The sequence below is a fragment of the Stegostoma tigrinum genome, chromosome 20 (genome assembly GCF_030684315.1).
Source record: "Stegostoma tigrinum isolate sSteTig4 chromosome 20, sSteTig4.hap1, whole genome shotgun sequence".
NCBI classification, from domain to species: Eukaryota; Metazoa; Chordata; class Chondrichthyes; order Orectolobiformes; family Stegostomatidae; genus Stegostoma; species Stegostoma tigrinum.
The window spans coordinates 13,995,335-14,013,046 of NC_081373.1; the positions used below are offsets into that span (position 1 = coordinate 13,995,335).

Genomic DNA, 17,712 nt, shown 5'->3' on the forward strand with positions numbered 1-17,712 from the left:
CCTGCTCCTAAAGAACACAGTGGGTAAAAGGGAATGATTCTCTCCAATATGGTACCATTTTGCCTTTGATTTTATAAACTGAGAAAGGTGAACTCCAAACTAAAATTTTAAGAAGAATCTTAAAGGAGAAAACAGAGGCTTCAGAAGAGAAATTTCAGAGATTAGAATTCAGGGAGCTATAGGCACATTGGACCATGATGCAACAATGAGTATTTGGGATTCATTAAAGGCCAGAATTGGAGGAAGGCAGATATTTGAAGAGGAGGGTTGTGAAGAAGGGCCAGGACATGATTTACTCCTCAGAAGGGCCAGTACATCATGATAAATCGAATGTCCTTTTTCAGAGCAGTAGTGATTCTATCGTGTCCTGAGCAATTCTAAGGCTGGAAGAGGTAACAAAAAATAAAGACTGGTGACCAGCAATTTTTGTACCATTGTAAAGTTGGCAACAAACTCAAGATCCTTCACAATGTCCTGGATGCTGACACATTGTAAACCACACGTATGGAATGTTCTGTTGATGTTTTGTCGGATGACAGTCAAATTCTTCTGGAGAACCTCCTGTTGATGTAGCAGTGTTGCTGCTGTCGAATTTATAAGCACCAGTTTTTCATTCATCTCAGTGATAACTGTGAATAAAAGTAATCAGAACATAGCCAACATGATTCAGTCAGAATTCTAATAAACTTTAAAATTTGAAACCATCCCTTCTGTATCATAAACAAGCTTCCTTGCTCATTTTCATCCTTTTTATGTTGTCTTACAAAGCATCGAAACAGATTTTTGGCTCAACTGGCTGATGCTAGTGTTATGCTCCATACAACTTTATTCCCTACTTCATGTTCATACACCAGAACTGTGGGGAGACGGAAAGAGAACTTTGAAAAATCTAAGATAACAAAGTGTGGAGCTGGATGAACACAGCAGGCCAAACAGCATCTCAGGAGCACAAAAGCTGACGTTTCGGGCCTAGACCCTTCATCAGAGAGGGGGCTGGGGAGAGGAAACTGGAATAAATAGGGACAGAGGGGGAGGCGGACCGAAGATGGAGAGAAAAGAAGATAGGTAGAGAGGAGAGTATAGGTGAGGAGGTAGGGAGGGGATAGGTCAGTCGAGGGAAGATGGACAGGTCAAGGAGCCGGGATGAGGTGGTAGGTAGGAAATGGGGGTGCGGCTTGAAGTGGGAGGAAGGGATGGGTGAGAGGAAGAACAGGTTAGGGAAGCAGAGACAGGCTGGGCTGGTTTTGGGATGCAGTGGGGGGAGGGGACGAGCTGGGCTGGTTTTGTGATGCAGTGGGGGGAGGGGAAGAGCTGGGCTGGTTTTGGGATGCCGTGGGGGAAGAGGAGATTTTGAAGCTGGTGAAGTATACATTGATACTATTGGGCTGCAGGGTTCCCAAGCGGAATATGACTTGCTGTTCTTGCAACCTTCGGGTGGCATCCTCGTGGCACTGCAGGAGGACCATGATAGACATGTCATCTAAAGAATGGAAGAGGGAGTGGAAATGGTTTATGACTGGGAGGTGCAGTTGTTTATTGCGAACCGAGCGGAGGTGTTCTGCAAAGCGGTCCCCAAGCCTCCACTTGGTTTCCTCAATGTAGTGGAAGCCACACCGGGTACAATGGATACAATATACCACATTGGCAAATGTGCAAGTGAACATCTGCTTGATATGGAAAATCATCTTGGGGCCTGGGATAGGGGTGAGGGAGGAGGTGTGGGGGCAAGTATAGCACTTCCTGCGATTGCAGGGGAAGGTGCCGGGTGTGGTGGGGTTGGAGGGGAGTGTGGAGTGGACAAGGGAGTCGTGGATAGAGTGGTCTCTCCAGAAGGCAAACAAGGGTGGGGATGGAAAAATGTCTTGGGTGATGGGGTCTGACTGTAGATGGTGGAAGTGTTGGAGGATGATGCGTTGTATCCGGAGGTTGGTAGGGTCGCATGTGAGAATGAGGGGGATCCTCTGGGGCCAGTTGTGGCGGGGGTGGGGTGTGAGGTATGTGTTGCAGCAGATGCGGCCAAGGGCGTTCTCGACCACTGCGGGGGGGAAAGTTCCGGTCCTGGAAGAACATAGACATCTAGGATGTGCGGGAGTGGAACGCCTCATCCTGGGAGCAGATGCGGTGGAGGCGGAGGAATTGGGAATAGGGGATGGAATTTTTGCAAGAGGGTGAGTGGGAGGAGGTGTAGTCTAGGTAGCTGTGGGAGTTGGTGGGCTTGAAATGGATATCAGTTTCTAGCTGGTTACCTGAGATGGAGACTGAGAGGTCCAGGAAGGTGAGGGATGTGTTGGAGATGGCCCAGATGAGCTTGAGGTTGGGGTAGAAGGTGTTGGTGAAGAGGATGAACTGATCAAGCTCCTCTGGGGAGCAAGAGGCGGCGCCGATACAGTCATCAACGTAACAGAGGAAGAGGTGGGGTTTGGGGCCTGTGTAGGTGCGGAAGAGGGACTGTTCCACGTAACCTACAAAGAGGCAGTCATAGCTTGGGCCCATGTGGGTACCCATGGCCACCACCTTGGTCCGTAGGAAGTGGGAGGAATCGAAAGAGAAGTTGTTGAGGTGAGGACGAGTTCAGCTAGGCGGATGAGGGTGTCGGTGGAGGGGGATTGGTCGGGCCTGCAGGACAGGGGGAAGCGGAGGGCCTCGAGGCCATCTGCATGAGGAATACAGATGTATAGGGACTGGGTGTCCATGTGAAAATGAGGTGTTGGGGGCCAGGGAATTGGAAGTCCTGGAGGAGGTGGAGGGCATGGGTGGTGTCATGGAAGTAGGTAGGGAGTTCCTGGACCAAAGGGGAGAAAATGGAGTCCAGATAGGTGGAGATGAGTTCGGTGGGGCAGGAGCAGGCTGAGACTATGGGTCGACCAGGGCAGGCAGGTTTGTGGATTTTGGGAAGGAGATAGAAACGGGCCGTGCGGGTTTGGGGAACCATGAGGTTGGAGGCTGTCGGTGGGAGGTCCCCTGAGGTGATGAGGTCATGAATGGTGTTGGAGATGATGGTTTGGTGCTCGGGGGTGGGGTCATGATCAAGGGGGGGGGCGGTAGGAGGAGGTGTCGGAGAGTTGGCGTTTGGCCTCGGCGATGTAGAGGTCAGTGCGCAATACTACCACTGCGCCACCCTTGTCTGCGGGTTTGATGGTGAGGTTGGGGTTGGAGCGGAGGGAGCGGAGGGCTGCCCGTTCTGCGGGGGAGAGGTTGGAGTGGGTGAGAGGGGTGGAGAGGTTGAGGCAGTTGATGTCTCGATGGCAGTTGGAGATGAAGAGGTCAAGGGAGGGTAGGAGGCCTGGGGGTGGTGTCCAGGAGGAGGATTTGTGTTGGAGGAGGGTGAAGGGGTCAGTGGAGGGACGGTTAGGCTCCCGGTTAAAGAAGTAAGCGTGGAGGCAAAGGCGGCGGAAAAACTGCTCGATGTCCAAACGTGGCTGGTATTCGTTGATGTGAGGGTGGAGGGCGACAAATGAATACGCACACTTGATAGTGGGGGGAAAACACCATCATTCATGAAAGCATCAAACTTTTAAATTGTCTTAGATAGTTAGTCTCTAATAAAAATAAACACACTTCTGTTCAGAAGACAGTTAATCCTTTAATCGCCTTTGCAGTCTGCTCGTGAAACCATGAACAGTTAAGACAACTGTAGCTTTTGAAACTCAGCCAAGCAATCAGAATGACATAATAATAGACCTTTGAGAAATGTCAACAAAGACCTCGATTGAAACAGCTTGTACAGATACTCCACCAACCGGCCTACCAAATAAATTAGTTCAGCCAAGCTTTTTTGAACAATCACTTTTAGAGCAGGTTATTTTTCAAGCATAAAGAGTAGAGGATTTCTTTAAAATATTGTTCAGACTATGATAGTTAGATAAACCTTATTCCATCTATTCCATCAATAATGCTTCAGTAAATGAGATAGTTACCATGTTTCCTTCATCAACGTGCTCAGATTTGCAGTCATTACCTTGTGCTAGCTGAGATGCTGAACTCAATGAAGGGTATATGATTTCACCCAGCTTCTTCACGACTGCTTCACCAAGACTTGAACCTATATCTGAAAATGATGAGAAGAACTGGAAATAACGATTATATGAAGGTAATAACCTGCACCCTGCATTCCCACAGGAAGTTGCATTCTGGGAAGAGAAGGTGGTATGGCAATAATGTCCCTAGACTAGTAACCCAGAGGCCTAGACTAGTGCTCTGGTGGAATTTATGTTCAATTAATAAGTGTAGAATGTAAATGGTGACCATGAAGATGTCATCAATTATCAGTAAAACACATTTGGTTGACTAACGTCCTTTTCATTCTTATCTTATGTGGCCTGCATTTAACTGCCGAGCCACAGTTATTTGAATTTTATATATCCTTAACATTAGGACTGTATGACTCATCAGCATTGCATATATTAATAGATTTAACTAATTGGGTATAAACCATGTAGATATTTGATGCTGTACAAAATAAAAGAAATTCTGCCACGTCACCTTTGAAGCAGACATGCAAATTGTCTATTGTCACTTCACAATTAACTGTTAACTTACTGATACAGCAATGGGTGTTTGTTACTGTTACCAGAATGGACTGAAAGTTTTGGTATCGGTTTTGTCACAAGATCATGTATCCTTCTTGCGACTAACTCCATCTTGATCTCTAATTTTTTTTTGATGGGCAACAAGGGTGGTCCTCTGGTACCCTTCCATTTATCGGTGATTGGAAGAGGGAAATTTTTACGTTGACATATCTGTTTAAGTGTTCTTCTAGTTACCACCTGGTTAACAGCAGGTCTGGAGTAAGCAACTCCCTCTGATAGGGTTAATCCAGAGGACTTGAGTTCGGCATCATTCCTCAACCAAAAAGTCAACAGGAGAACAATTGCAGGTTCATTAGGTTCATCCTGGATATGGGGGAGTTTTCTTATGAAGAGAGGGTTGGGCCTCATTGAAGCTTTGAAGAATATGAGGGAACACCTTATTGAAGCATATAAGATTCCTAGGGGGCTTGACAAGGTAGACACAAGAAGATTTTTCCCCATGTGGCATCATCTCAGAATAAATGGTTTCACATTTAAGGTAGAGATGGGGAGGAACTGTTTCTGAGGGTGTTGATTTATGAAATTCTTTCCACAAAGAGCTGTCAAGCTGGGTCAGTAAGAATATTCAATGCTAAGATTGGCAGATTTCTAATCAGTACGGGAATCAAAGATTATGGGGAGAAGGCAGGAAAGTAGAGTCGGGGATTATCACTTCAGCCATGATCAGCTGGAATGGTGCAGCAGACTCAATACGCCTACCTCTGCCTCTATATCTTATGATCTTATGGTCTTATGGTTACGGCAATTGAATCTTCACTGACCCTGAAATGGCCCAGCAAACCATTCAGTTCAAGGTTAGGCATGGGCCATTAACGGAGATTTCCTACTTTCCATGAAAAATGGAGAAAAAACAAAACCTATTTACAATCGTGTTTCTTTACCACTGGAGGTGGGGTTACTTCATGATAGAAGGATGTTAATGGGGGTCAGGAGACAGGTGCACGTATAAATAAACACAAAAGAACATTCTGAAAAGTTGATATTGGAATGTTGAGTTATTTATTGCTCAGAGAATCGGATAGGATATCTGCTTCCATTCTTTCTCAATCCCACTATCATGATGGATGCAGGACATTCAGTGCGGAGGTATCACCAATATATGTAAATATCAGAAAAGTTTTCTTGTTCCCAACACTATTCTAGACATTCATGACAATTCATGTCCTTCCCTCTGCTCCAGAAAATTGCCATTCTACCCAATCACCATCAAACAGCCAAAGGAAGAGTGTGTTACAAAGTAAAATCTTCCCGAGGTGTTAACATCAAATTGTAAAGCAAGGAATCAGCCTTACTTGCTTATGAACATAAGAACTAGGAGGAGTAGGCCATCTGGCCCCTCGAGTCTGCCCCGCCATTTAATAAGATCATAGCTGCTCTTTTTGAGACTCAGCTCCACTTACCCACCCACTCATCATAACCCTTAATTTCTCTCCTGTTCAAAAATTTATCGAGCCTTGCCTTAAAAACATTCAGCGAGGTATCTTTAAACGCTTCAATGGGCAGGGAATTCCACAGATTCATAACCCTTTGGGTGAAGAAGTTCCTCCTGACCTCAGTCCTACATCTGCTTCCCTTCATTTTGAGGCAATGCCCTCTAGTCCTAGTTTCACCTGCTAGTGGAAACAACTTCCCTGCCTCCACCTTATCTATTCCCTTCATAATCTAATATGTTTCTATAAAATCTCCCTTCATTCTTCTAAATTCCAATGAGTATAATCCCAATCTATTCAGTCTGGCCTCATAATCCAACCGTCTCAACTCTGGAATCAGGCGATGAATCTCCTCTGCATCCCCTCCAGTGCTACTATATCTCTTCTCGAGTAAGGAAACCAAAACTGCACACAGGACTCCAGGAGTGGCCTCAACAGGACCCTATACAGCTGCAGCATAGCCTCCCTGTTTTTAAACTCCATCCCTCTAGCAATGACAGACAAAATTCCATTCCTTTTTAATTACCTGCTGCACTTGCAATCCTACTTTCAGTGATTCATGCACAAAGACACCCAAGTCCCTCTGCACAGCAACGTGCTGCAATTTTTTACCATTTAAAACATAGTCCATTTTGCTGTTATTCCCACAAAAATGCATGACCTCACACTTATCAACATTGTAGTCCATCTGCCAGACCTTTGTCCGCTCACTTAGACTATCTATATCCCTCTGTAGACTTTCATTGTCTTCTGCACACTTTGCTCTACCACTCATCTTAGTGTCATCTGCAAATTTTGACATGCCACACTTAGTCCCCAACTCCAAATCATCTGGCATCAGTTCTGGGATGGAAGGGATCTATACCGCTGGGATGGACTCCACCTGAACAGGGCCGGGTCCAGTGGTCCAAATCATCTACGTAAATTGTAAATAATTGCAGTCCCAACACTGATCCCTGATGCACACCAGAAAAACACTCATTTACTCCTACTCTTTGCTCTCTGCTGGTCAACCAATCATCTGTCCATGCCAATACATTACCTGTAATACCGTGCAACTTTATCTTATGTAGCAGCCTTTGGTGTGGCACCTTGTCAAATGCTTTCTGGAAATCCAGATACACCACATCCACAGGTTCCCCATTGTCCACCATGCAAGTAATGTCCTCAAAGAATTCCACCAAATTAGTTAAACATGACCTACCCTTCATGAACCCATGCTGGGTATTCCCAATAGGGCAATTTATATCCTGATGTCTTGCTATTTCTTCCTTAATGATAGCATTTTCCTCAAGCATTTTCCCCACTACCAAAGTTAAGCTAACTGGCCTATAGTTACCTGCTTGTTGTCTCCTTCCTTTTTTAAACAGTGGCGTCACACTGGTTTTCCAATCTACGGGAACTATCCAGAGTCCAGTGAATTTTGGTCAATAATTACTAGTGCATTTGCTATTTCCCCCAACACCTCTTTTAGTACCCTGGGATGCATTTCATCAGGGCCAGGAGACTTGCTTACCTTTAGCCCCCATTAGCTTGCCCAGCACTGCCTCCTTAGTGACGATGATAGTTTCTAGGTCCTCATCTGCTATAACCTTCTTGCCATCAGTTTTTGGTATGTTATTTGTGTCTTCCACAGTGAAGACCAACACGAAATAACCGTTTAATGCCTTGGCTACTTCCTGATTCCCAGTTATTAAATTGGCCTTCTCATCGTCTAAAGGACCAATGTTTACCGTCACCACTTTTTTATAATTTGCATATTTATAGAAACCTTTGCTGCCTGTTTTTATATTCTGAGCTAGTTTGTTCTCATAATCTATCTTACTTTTCTTTATAACTTTTTATGTGGCTTTCTGTTGGCCTTTAAAGATTTCCCAGTCTACTAGTTTCCCACTACTCTTTGATTTTTTTCTGTATGTGTTTTTTTTCAGTCTGATACTTTCCTTTATTTCCTTAGACATCCATGCTGGCTCTCTCTTTTCCTACAGTTCTTCCTTATCACCAGAATATGCTTCTGCTGAGCACTGTGAAAAATTGTTTTGAAAGTCCTCCACTGTTCCTCAATTGACCCACCATAAAATTTTTGCTCCCATTCTACCTTATTTAACTCCTCCCTCATTCCTTCATAGTCTCCTTTGTTTAAGCACAGGACATAAGTACTGGATTTAACCTTCTCACACTCCGTCTGTATTTTAAATTCAACCATACTGTGATCACTCCTTCTGAGAGGATCCCTAACTGTGAGATTATTAATTATTCCTGTCTCATTACACAGGACTAGATCTAGGATAGCTTTCTCCCTCGTAGGTTCCATTACATATTGTTCAAGGAAATTATTGCGGAAGCATTCTATGAATCCCTCTTCAAGGCTGCTATGACCGACCCCTGGTTTGACCAATCGATATGTAGATTAAAATCCTCCATGATAATTGCTGTACCATTTTTACATGCTTTAGCTATTTCTATGTTTATTGCCCGCCCCACCACAATGTCGTTATTTGGTTGTCTATAGACCACACCTATCAGTGACTTCTTCACCCTGCTATTCCTAATTTCCACCCAAATGGATTCAATGTTTTGTTCAGTAGAACCTATATCATCTCTCATTACTGCCCTGATATCATCCTTAAAAATCAGAGCAACACCATCTCCCTTACCTTCCTGTCTATCCTTCCGAACAGTGTGATATCCCTGGATATTTAACTCCCAATCACGACCACCCTGCAACCATGCCTCTGTAATGGCCACTAAATCGTACCTATTTGCCACGATTTGTACCGTTAACTCATCCACCTTGTTTCGAACGCTCCAAGCGTTCAGATAAAGTGCTCTTTTGCCAGTTTTTGCACCTTCTTTTTGGTCCTATTACCTCCATTACTAACAGCTCTTGAGTTCTCCTCCCCTTCAACTTTTTTCCTAATTTTCAATGGAGTTGAAGCTTCCTCGTCACCTGCTAACTTGCTGCTTTGTCTTATATTAATTCTGATTCTCCCTCTACGCTCACTCCTCCCTTCCCTCCTACTTACTAGTTTAAAGTCCTATTAACCACCCTATTTATCCTTTTCGCCAGAACACTGGACCCGGCCCTGTTCAGGTGGAGTCCATCCCAGCGGTATAGATCCCTTCCATCCCAGAACTGATGCCAGTGCCCCATAAAAAGGAAACCCTCTTTCCCACACCACTCTTTTAGCCACGTGTTTATTTCCTTGATCCTCGCCTCCCCATACCAATTTGCACGTGGCTCGGGCAGCAATCCAAAGATTATGACCCTTGAAGACCTGTTTTTTAAATTTTGTTCCTAGCTTTCCATAATCCCAAAACAGGTCTTTTCCCCTAGTCCTGCCCATGTTGTAGGTGCCGACGTGGACCACAACAACTGGATTCTCCCCCTCCCTCTGTCGTATCCTCTCAAGCCGATCAGAGATGTCTCGCACCCTGGCATCGGGCAGGCAACACACCATGCGGGGTTCTCTATCCTGCTCACAAAGGATACTGTCTATCCACTGATGATGGAATCCCCTACAACCACAATCCGTCCTTTTGCTCCCCCCTCTTAATGGCCCCCTGCGCCATGGTGCCTGGGTCAGTTGATTCATCCTTCCTGCAGCCCTGTTCCTCATCCACACAGGGAGCAAGTGCCTCATACCTGTGGGACAATGTCAAGTGCTGTGGCTCCCATGTTCCTGTCTGTAGGGTCCCTCTGCCTGCTCCACTCACAGTCACACACTGCTGTCCCTGCCCACCGATCGAATTAACATTAGTTAATCTACCAGGATGCTTAGAATCTGCATTTCTCTCATCACCACCTCAATCTCACTGACACGCCATGGCTTCCAAATCAGTGATTCCAGCATTTTGAAATTCTCATCCTTGTTTCCAAATCCCTCTGACCCTCATTTCTCCTTATCCATGAAATCTTCCTGCAACTTGCTGAGGTCTCTATGTTCAGCTAACTCTGGTCTCTTCCACACCCTCAGTTTTCATTGCTCCACCAACGGCAGCCATGCTTCAACTGCCTGAGTTCTGTAATTTCCTCCCTTCAACAAGTTATGGAAGTGCACAAATATGCGGCAGATGTAAAAATGGCTACAAAATCAAACAGCAGGGAGTAATCAGGCTGGAAGGAAGTATACATCAAACAAAATTTGTCACTAAGCCACATAAGGTGATGTTAGGACAGGCAACCAAGCTCTTAGTCTAAGGTAACAAAGTGTGGGGCTGGATGAACACAGCAGGCCAAGCAGCATCTCAGGAGCACAAAAGCTGACATTTCAGGCCTAGACCCTTCATCAGAAAAGGGGAATGGGGAGAGGGTTCTGGAATAAATAGGGAGAGGGGGGAGGCGGACTGAAGATGGACAGAGGAGAAGGTAGGTGGAGAGGAGAGTATAGGTGGGGAGGGTAGGGAGGGGATAGGTCAGTCCGGGGAAGACGGACAGGTCAAGGGGACGGGGTGAGGTTAGTAGGTAGGAAATGGAGGTGCGGCTTGGGAGGGGGAGTTGAAATGGTTCGCGACTGGGAGGTGCAGTTGTTTACACCATTCTTCTGTGGCGTCTAACAGATCTGAACATTTTCTCATCCAGGCAATTCTTTATACCTCAGCACCAAACAGTTAAACCTGTTCTCATTGTGTCTCACTCCAGAAACTCCTGTATCATAACTTAGCTTTGCGGTGTTTACTGGTCAGGTTGAAGGTTTTCAGACTGGACAGGATCAGTGTATCTGAAATCTTCACCTTTGGATGACAAAGGTCTTACATTCAAATACAAACCCTTTCATTGAATCATGGCTTGTAACAGAAACAAAGAATGAGAGGGCATAGCTTTAAAGCGATGTGCGAAAGGGTGATGTGAGAGAGAACTTTTCACAGAGTGGGTAGTTAGTGCATGGAATGCACTGCCTGGAAATGTGGTGGAGACAGGCTCCATCAAGCCTTTCAAGAGGGTCTTGGGTGATTAGTTGGATGGAAATGGTATGCAGGGAGATGGGTAAAAGGCAGGCTTTTGGCACTAGGCAATAGAACTCGTGCAGGCACGATGGGACAAATGGCCTTCTGCGCCAATAACAATACTACAATTCTATGACGGCTATTGGCCTGACTACCTAGAAGGTGACACCCATTGTGTGCTGCAGTTAACGATGCTCTAAATTGGCTGGAAGTATGCACTCAACATGTCCATGTTAAATCAGTTAATAATAAATGGTCACTTACTGTCCAGGTTAGCTGAGACACTAGCTATTGGTATTGCACTGGCATCAGTAATGGTTGTAATTTGCTGAAGAAAAAATATGTTAAAGAAAAGTTAAAATTTTAATACATAAGTTACCCGTGAAAGTCTCATCATAGACATTATCAACCAAGTGTCCAGGCTTATGGATATGATCTTAAAATCACCCAAGTCTCCAACATGTATATACAACATGAACCAACTCCTGAGACATTTTTGGTAACAATATTTATACAGCACCATAAAAATCACAAAATCTCCCAAAGTATTTCACAACAGCAACATCAATAAAAATATTTTTGACATTTAGTTTTACAGTGAGCCACATAAGGAAGACACCAGAACAAGTGCCCAAAAGCTTGGTCAAAAAGACAGGTTTTAAGAAGAGTTTTAAGAGGAGGAAGAGGCAGGAGGTTTAAAGAGGGAATTCTGGAGTTCAGGGTCCAGGTACTTGAAGGAATAGCCACCAATGATGGAGCAATAAAGATTGGGGTATATACGATGTTGGAATCAGAGGATCTCCGAGATCCCAATGGATTGCAAGGTTGGAGCAAATTAGGGAGAGATGGCATGGAGTGATGAAGTGGAGGATTGGAACACAAGGATGAACATTTCAAAATTAGGGCACAATTAGATGGGGAACAATTCAGAAAGCACAGAACTTGATTGGAGAAGGTGATTTGGAGTTGGTTAAGCCATTTGCAGCATAATCTTGCATGAACGTAAGTTTATGTAGTTTATGCAGCAAATTACTTTTTCAAATTAAGCAAAAACATCAAAAGCAAAACAGAACATTTGACTCCACAACACTATATTAGTATTTACCCGCTAAGAGTTGTATCTTAAACACGAGTTCCCCGATTCTATTTCCCTTCATTGCCCCATTCCACCCACGTGCTCCTAAATGTTGACAATCTCAATCACTAATACCAAGGTAAAATCAGTAGAAGTTCTCATCTCAACGAACTCATCCGATGCATTTCTCGCAAAGTTGCATAAATACAGTTTGCTTTCAAATATATTAATTAAATAAAAACCCCTTATTTGTCTCTCATGGAAACCATGGTAGATAAAATCCAATCGTGCTCACATTATTCAGCCTCCTATGTATTCCCCAACTGGCTATTCTTAGAGAGCAAGTTTTGGAAAGCTATTCAACTGTGGATACCATGAAAGCCAATCCATTCTTTCACTTACATTTCCAGCTCATGTTTTTGAGCCACATGCTGGAATGAAAACCTATTCATTTTCCTCCTTCCAAATCTGAAGCTGAACGTCACCTTCCCTACATCACTCTATGTATGATCAACTCATCCAGCACAGACTGGGCTTGACTCCAGGAAATATTTACAAAATCTGAGTGATCTCTTGGCTTATCCACCTCAGCTAATGACAAGGCCTTACCAGAGAAACATATCTGCAAACGTTCATTCAAGGAACGAGAGACTTCACTTACTTGGAGAAACTGGGGAATAGAGGCTAGAATTGTTCTCGTTAGATGAGAGGTGGTTCAACAGAATTTTACCAATGTTCAAAATTATGTAGGGATTTGGAAAAGTAAATAAGGAGAAATTATTTCTGCTAGTAGGAGGGTTTGTAACCAGAGAATTTAGAGGATCTCATAGAAACCTATAAAATTCTAACAGGATTAGACAGGATAAATGCAGGAAGGATGTCCAGGATGCCCAGTACCAGCGGTCATAGTCTAAGGATAATTTAGTCTTAGGACAATTCTGAGGAAGAATTTCTTCACCCAGAGAATGCAAGACTGTGGCAGTCTCTGCCACAGGAAACTGTTGACACCAAAACATTGAAGACTTTTGAGAAAGATTTAGTTATAGCTCTCAGGAATTAAGGAATCAAAGGATACGGGGAGAAAGCTGGAATAAGGTGGTATTTTGGAAGATCAGCCGCAATCATACTGAATTGTGGAGCAGCTTTAAAGGAGCCAAATGGCCTATACTGCTCCTGTATTCTATGTAACTATGTTTAAGAGAATTCACAAGAAGATCAAAGGGGAGGTGAAAATTCTTTTCATGCAGCAAGTTATAACTCCAATGTAAGCGAAGGGGAAAAAAATGAAAGAACTGTAGCTGCTGGAAATCTGAAACAAAAACAGAAATTGCTGGCAGTATCTGTAGAGAGACAGCTGAGTTAATGTTTTGAGTCCAGTGACCCTTCTTTAGAGCTAATGTGCTGCCTGAAGGGTGATTTATAGCAGATTCAATAGAAACTGTCAAAGCGGAATTGGTTAAATAGTTGAAAAGGGGAAAAAAAACAATAGAACAAGGGGAAAGAGGGAGGAGAGTGGAAACAATCTGGCAGATCTTTCAAAGAATTGGCCAAGTAATGAATAGCCCTGCTGTGTGATTAGTTTCTGTAATTCTTTGATAGTGTGGAAATGAGAAACTGAAGTCAAAAAAAGCAACACTTTTGTGTCAAGGTGCCCAATCTTTAGGAAGGAACACTCTCAAAGTACCTTGCAAATTGAGGCTACAGTCATCAATTTGTTCAAAATCTTAACTTAGTATGAAGGATTGCAACAGAAAAAAAAACTTACTTTTGGGATGGAATTAATGTAAATCTTCAGGTTGCCTAGGGTGTTTTCCAGTAAGTTCTCACTATGTTGTAAGGATTCTGAAATGTTTTCATTGCTGACAAACATGCAGACATTTCCTCCTCTGTTTGTGGTATGTTAGAAAGAGCAAAAGCAATTGGCATTATTTCAACATTTTGAAGAAAAGAAAGCCCTTGCTTTTACTTAATCACGCTTCATGTCATTAGGATATCCAAGGGTGCTTTATGGGAAATTTTAATTCCTAGTTTGATTGATAATGATTCCAGATTTTGCAGCCACAACAATGGTGATGCGAGTAATTTACAATGTTATTGATCTGTAAATGGTGTGACAATTTCAGGTGAGGAGATGTACGGTTAAATTAAAATATCCAAAAGCGGTGTCCACGTTTTGTTGCTTCACTGTTAGCTTTGCAAAAATAACAAATCACTGTCTGACTATCCAAGATAACAAAGTGTGGAGCTGGATGAACACAGCAGGCCAAGGAAAGATGCTGCTTGGCCTGCTGTGTTCATCCAGCTCCAAAACTTTGTTATCTCAGATTCTCCAGTATCTGCAGTTCTCATTATCACTGTCTGACTATCTATTGAAATGCATTGAATGGCATGAGGATCTTGTAGTTCTGCTACAAATAGACAATATTCTAAATCTTGTCAATTCTTGCTACCAGTCAACCTCTCAGGCAGTGACAATTACCTGTTTGCAAAGACTGCATCTTCATAATTCTCCATATTTTTGAAAGTGTACTGAAACGGGGAAATGATTTTTTAAAACTCAAGGATTGTGCAAGGTATTGCTGTATTTTTTTAAAAAACAAGTTACCAAAAATTGTTGTAAGCAGTATTTACATTGTTGTTTCTTCAATCTATGGGAGCTATTTAGTGGCACTAGGAACTGTGTTCAAGGTGAGATTCACCTGGCAAAAAGTAGCTGATTGGTCTGGGGAGTGATGACCAGTTGTCAACGACAAACGCCTGCTGCCTACCAACAACTACATGATTGGCTCCCAGGCAGGTGAACAATTTGTGGGTGGGAGCAAAATAGCCAGAAGCCTTTAGGCCTCCAGAAAGGGGCAATGTCTGTCTTTCTGCAGTTTAAAAAAATCTCAAGCCTGAAAAAATGCAGTTATTTTTCTCATCAGTAGCTGAGGACTGTGCCATTTAACCCATAAGTCAAAACAATTATACGCTTTGAGCCAGTAGCTCTGTGCATCTTGCAAGCAAGTGGAAGTATCTGGGTAAGAGAAATTGAGGAGCATCAAGTCCTGGTAAGCAAAAAGGATAATCTCAGTGAGCCCTGTAGGCAAGGACCACTGAACCATCTACCCAGTTTTTCTCTCCACCCAAAACACCAATTGTTTTTTTGGTGTCTGTCTGTCGTTCTGTAAATGTTTGTAGGGAGAGTTTATAGGCAGGCTAGAGTTTTAACCTGTAGAATTATAAATCAACATGTCATAGTTGTTTACCTATATCAATTTGTAATAAATAGTAAGCCTTGTTAAGAACCAGATATTTGGTCCATGCTTTCTGTCCACCCATGTCTACAAGAAAGATATAATCTTTAACATTTGTGATGACTCTGGGAATAGCAGAACTTAATTTCCAGCGTATTATCCCAGTGAGGATTGATATATTACAATTGTGGAGTCTCAAACTTCCAGGTTTTAATTAAAGATTTTTAAATGTTGGATTTGCCTTTTGATTTTTTTTTTAACTTTACCACTGTCGTTTTTATCTCTTAATCCAGTTCTCTTTCGCTCTTTTCTCGTTGCATTGTTTGACATTGAATTTATCGCTATTGTTTATTTCTTTTCAATCTTTGCATTTTTTTCAATTCTTCTCAGATTGTCTAAGAACACAGCGATTTATTTCCCTGTTCACTCAGATTTCAGATGCTCTACTTCCTTCACTGAAGGCTATCAGTTTGCATTTTCAATAACATACCATGAAAGGAATCTAATGCAGAAAAGTTTAAAAAAATACATACAAGCATGAAAATGTGTGTAACTTCTGAAATGACAAACATTACTCACAGAATCACAGTTGTAACCATAAGCAAGATGGCTGCTAGTGTCCTCCTTCTACAGTTCATTGATGTTTTCTGCTCCTGGTACATCTTTCCTCCACAGTTCCCACAACACCGACAGCAGCAGAAACAAAGTCCAACCAAGGGCATGAGGAGGAAGAAGAGAATTCCAATGGCTGCACAAACAATGAAGCCAACCTCGTACTTCAGAACCTAGATGAGATGAAGATGTAAACTAATGTTTATTAACTTTAGGTCGAGACCCGAAGGATTCAATGGGTGTCAAATTGATGTTTGTCAGAGGCACACATGAAACAATTGAGAATTAGTAGCTTGTTTCATGCTGAACCTGATTTTCATTGCAATTTGATTCAATAGTATAGCAAGCTGATATGAGAGAAAAACACTTTACTTGTGATCACTTATACCCAAGACTGATTTCACCTGCAATCCATCCTCTACCCTAAATTATTTTTATAAGAACCTCCAAACTTCGGAAATCCTCACGCCATTCAATACCTCACATGGTCTACATGTATTTAAAAGCGGCACTTCTCTGCATTATTCTGAAGCATTTTTAAATAGTCATTTAGTGGCACAGAACTTGAGATGCCAAAAAAGAAACATTTTGTCAAAGATTTTCATCCTGTACACCTGGGCAATTCACAAGGACACCAATTCACAGGAAAACCAACATTCACACTTCATGAAAGGAAGGTACTAATAGGTTGGCGAGAGGACACTAATTGGTAGAAGAGTTGCCATAGAGAGTGTACCCATTACTGTTGCTATCCACTACTGTTGCTATAGCACAGTCATGCAGTGAAACAGCTGGTTGCTGTTGCTGTTGCTGAAGCGAAGCTTGGCTGTAAATTGTAAATCCTCATTAATTGGTGCATTCTCCATGGCAACACCTTTACCAATTAGAGTTGACTTCACCAACTAACCAGAAATCTCATGAAGTACAAATGTTGGCTTTTCTTCTGGAGTTGATATTCTTCTGAATTGACCTGACGAGTGCAAGACAAAAAGCGTTGAAAACATGTCTCCTTTCTCAACAATGTTCAATAATACTTTCACTTATTTAATACATTATCACCTCTGACGTAAGCGGATATTTAATCTGCTTTGTAATCAAGCATGTACGTGTCATGCATGTAAATATATAGACCAGTTGACTGCTAGTGGGGTATCTCAAATGAAGTAGGATGGTAGGTCTGTGATCTTGTTTCTCATGGTATTCCAAGGATGACATTGACCATAAAATCTGTTTTCCAAATCAGTGTAGGTGATGGCCTAGTGGTATTATTGCTACACTATGAATCCAGAAACCCAGCTAATGTCCTGGGGCCCCAAGTTCAAAACCCACCACGACAGATGGTAGAATTAGAATTCAAAAGTATTTTTTTAAAAAGAAAGGTCTGGAATTAAGAATCTTCTGATCACCATGAAATCATTGCTGAATGTTGGAAAAATCCATCTGGTTCACTAATGTCCTTCAGGGAAGGAAATTGTGCGACCCTCACCTGGTCTGGCCTACATGTGACTCCAGACCCACAGCAATGTGGTTGAGTCTCAGTTGCCCCCTGAAGTGGCCTGGCAAGCCACTCAGTTGTAGCAATCGCTACGAACTCTCAAAGAAATGAAACCAGATGGATCACCTGGTATTGACCTGGGCACTGGAAAAGACAACAGCAGAAATAGCCCTGTCAACCCTGCAAAGTCCTCTTCATTAACATCTGGGGGTTAGTGCCAACATTGGGAGAGCTGTCTCACAGAATAGTTAAGCAACAGCCTGACATAGTCATACTTACATAATCATACCTTACAGGCAATGTCTCAGACACCACCATCACCATCCCT

General features: G+C 42.9%; 1 protein-coding gene across 3 annotated transcripts in view; it reads right to left on the bottom strand.

Annotated features, from left to right (window-relative positions):
- The window catches only part of prom2 (prominin 2), a 74,729-nt gene that overhangs the window by 39,868 nt on the left and 17,149 nt on the right, over positions 1–17,712 (bottom strand). For all 3 annotated transcript variants that reach the window (XM_048551420.2, XM_048551417.2, XM_048551418.2), the window contains 5 exons: positions 15,857–16,062; positions 13,807–13,927; positions 11,231–11,294; positions 3,959–4,048; positions 433–629 (listed from right to left, as the gene is read on the bottom strand). In XM_048551420.2, the coding sequence (XP_048407377.1) occupies positions 433–629; positions 3,959–4,048; positions 11,231–11,294; positions 13,807–13,927; positions 15,857–16,062 (678 nt within the window). The remainder of the gene's footprint in view (positions 1–432; positions 630–3,958; positions 4,049–11,230; positions 11,295–13,806; positions 13,928–15,856; positions 16,063–17,712) is intronic.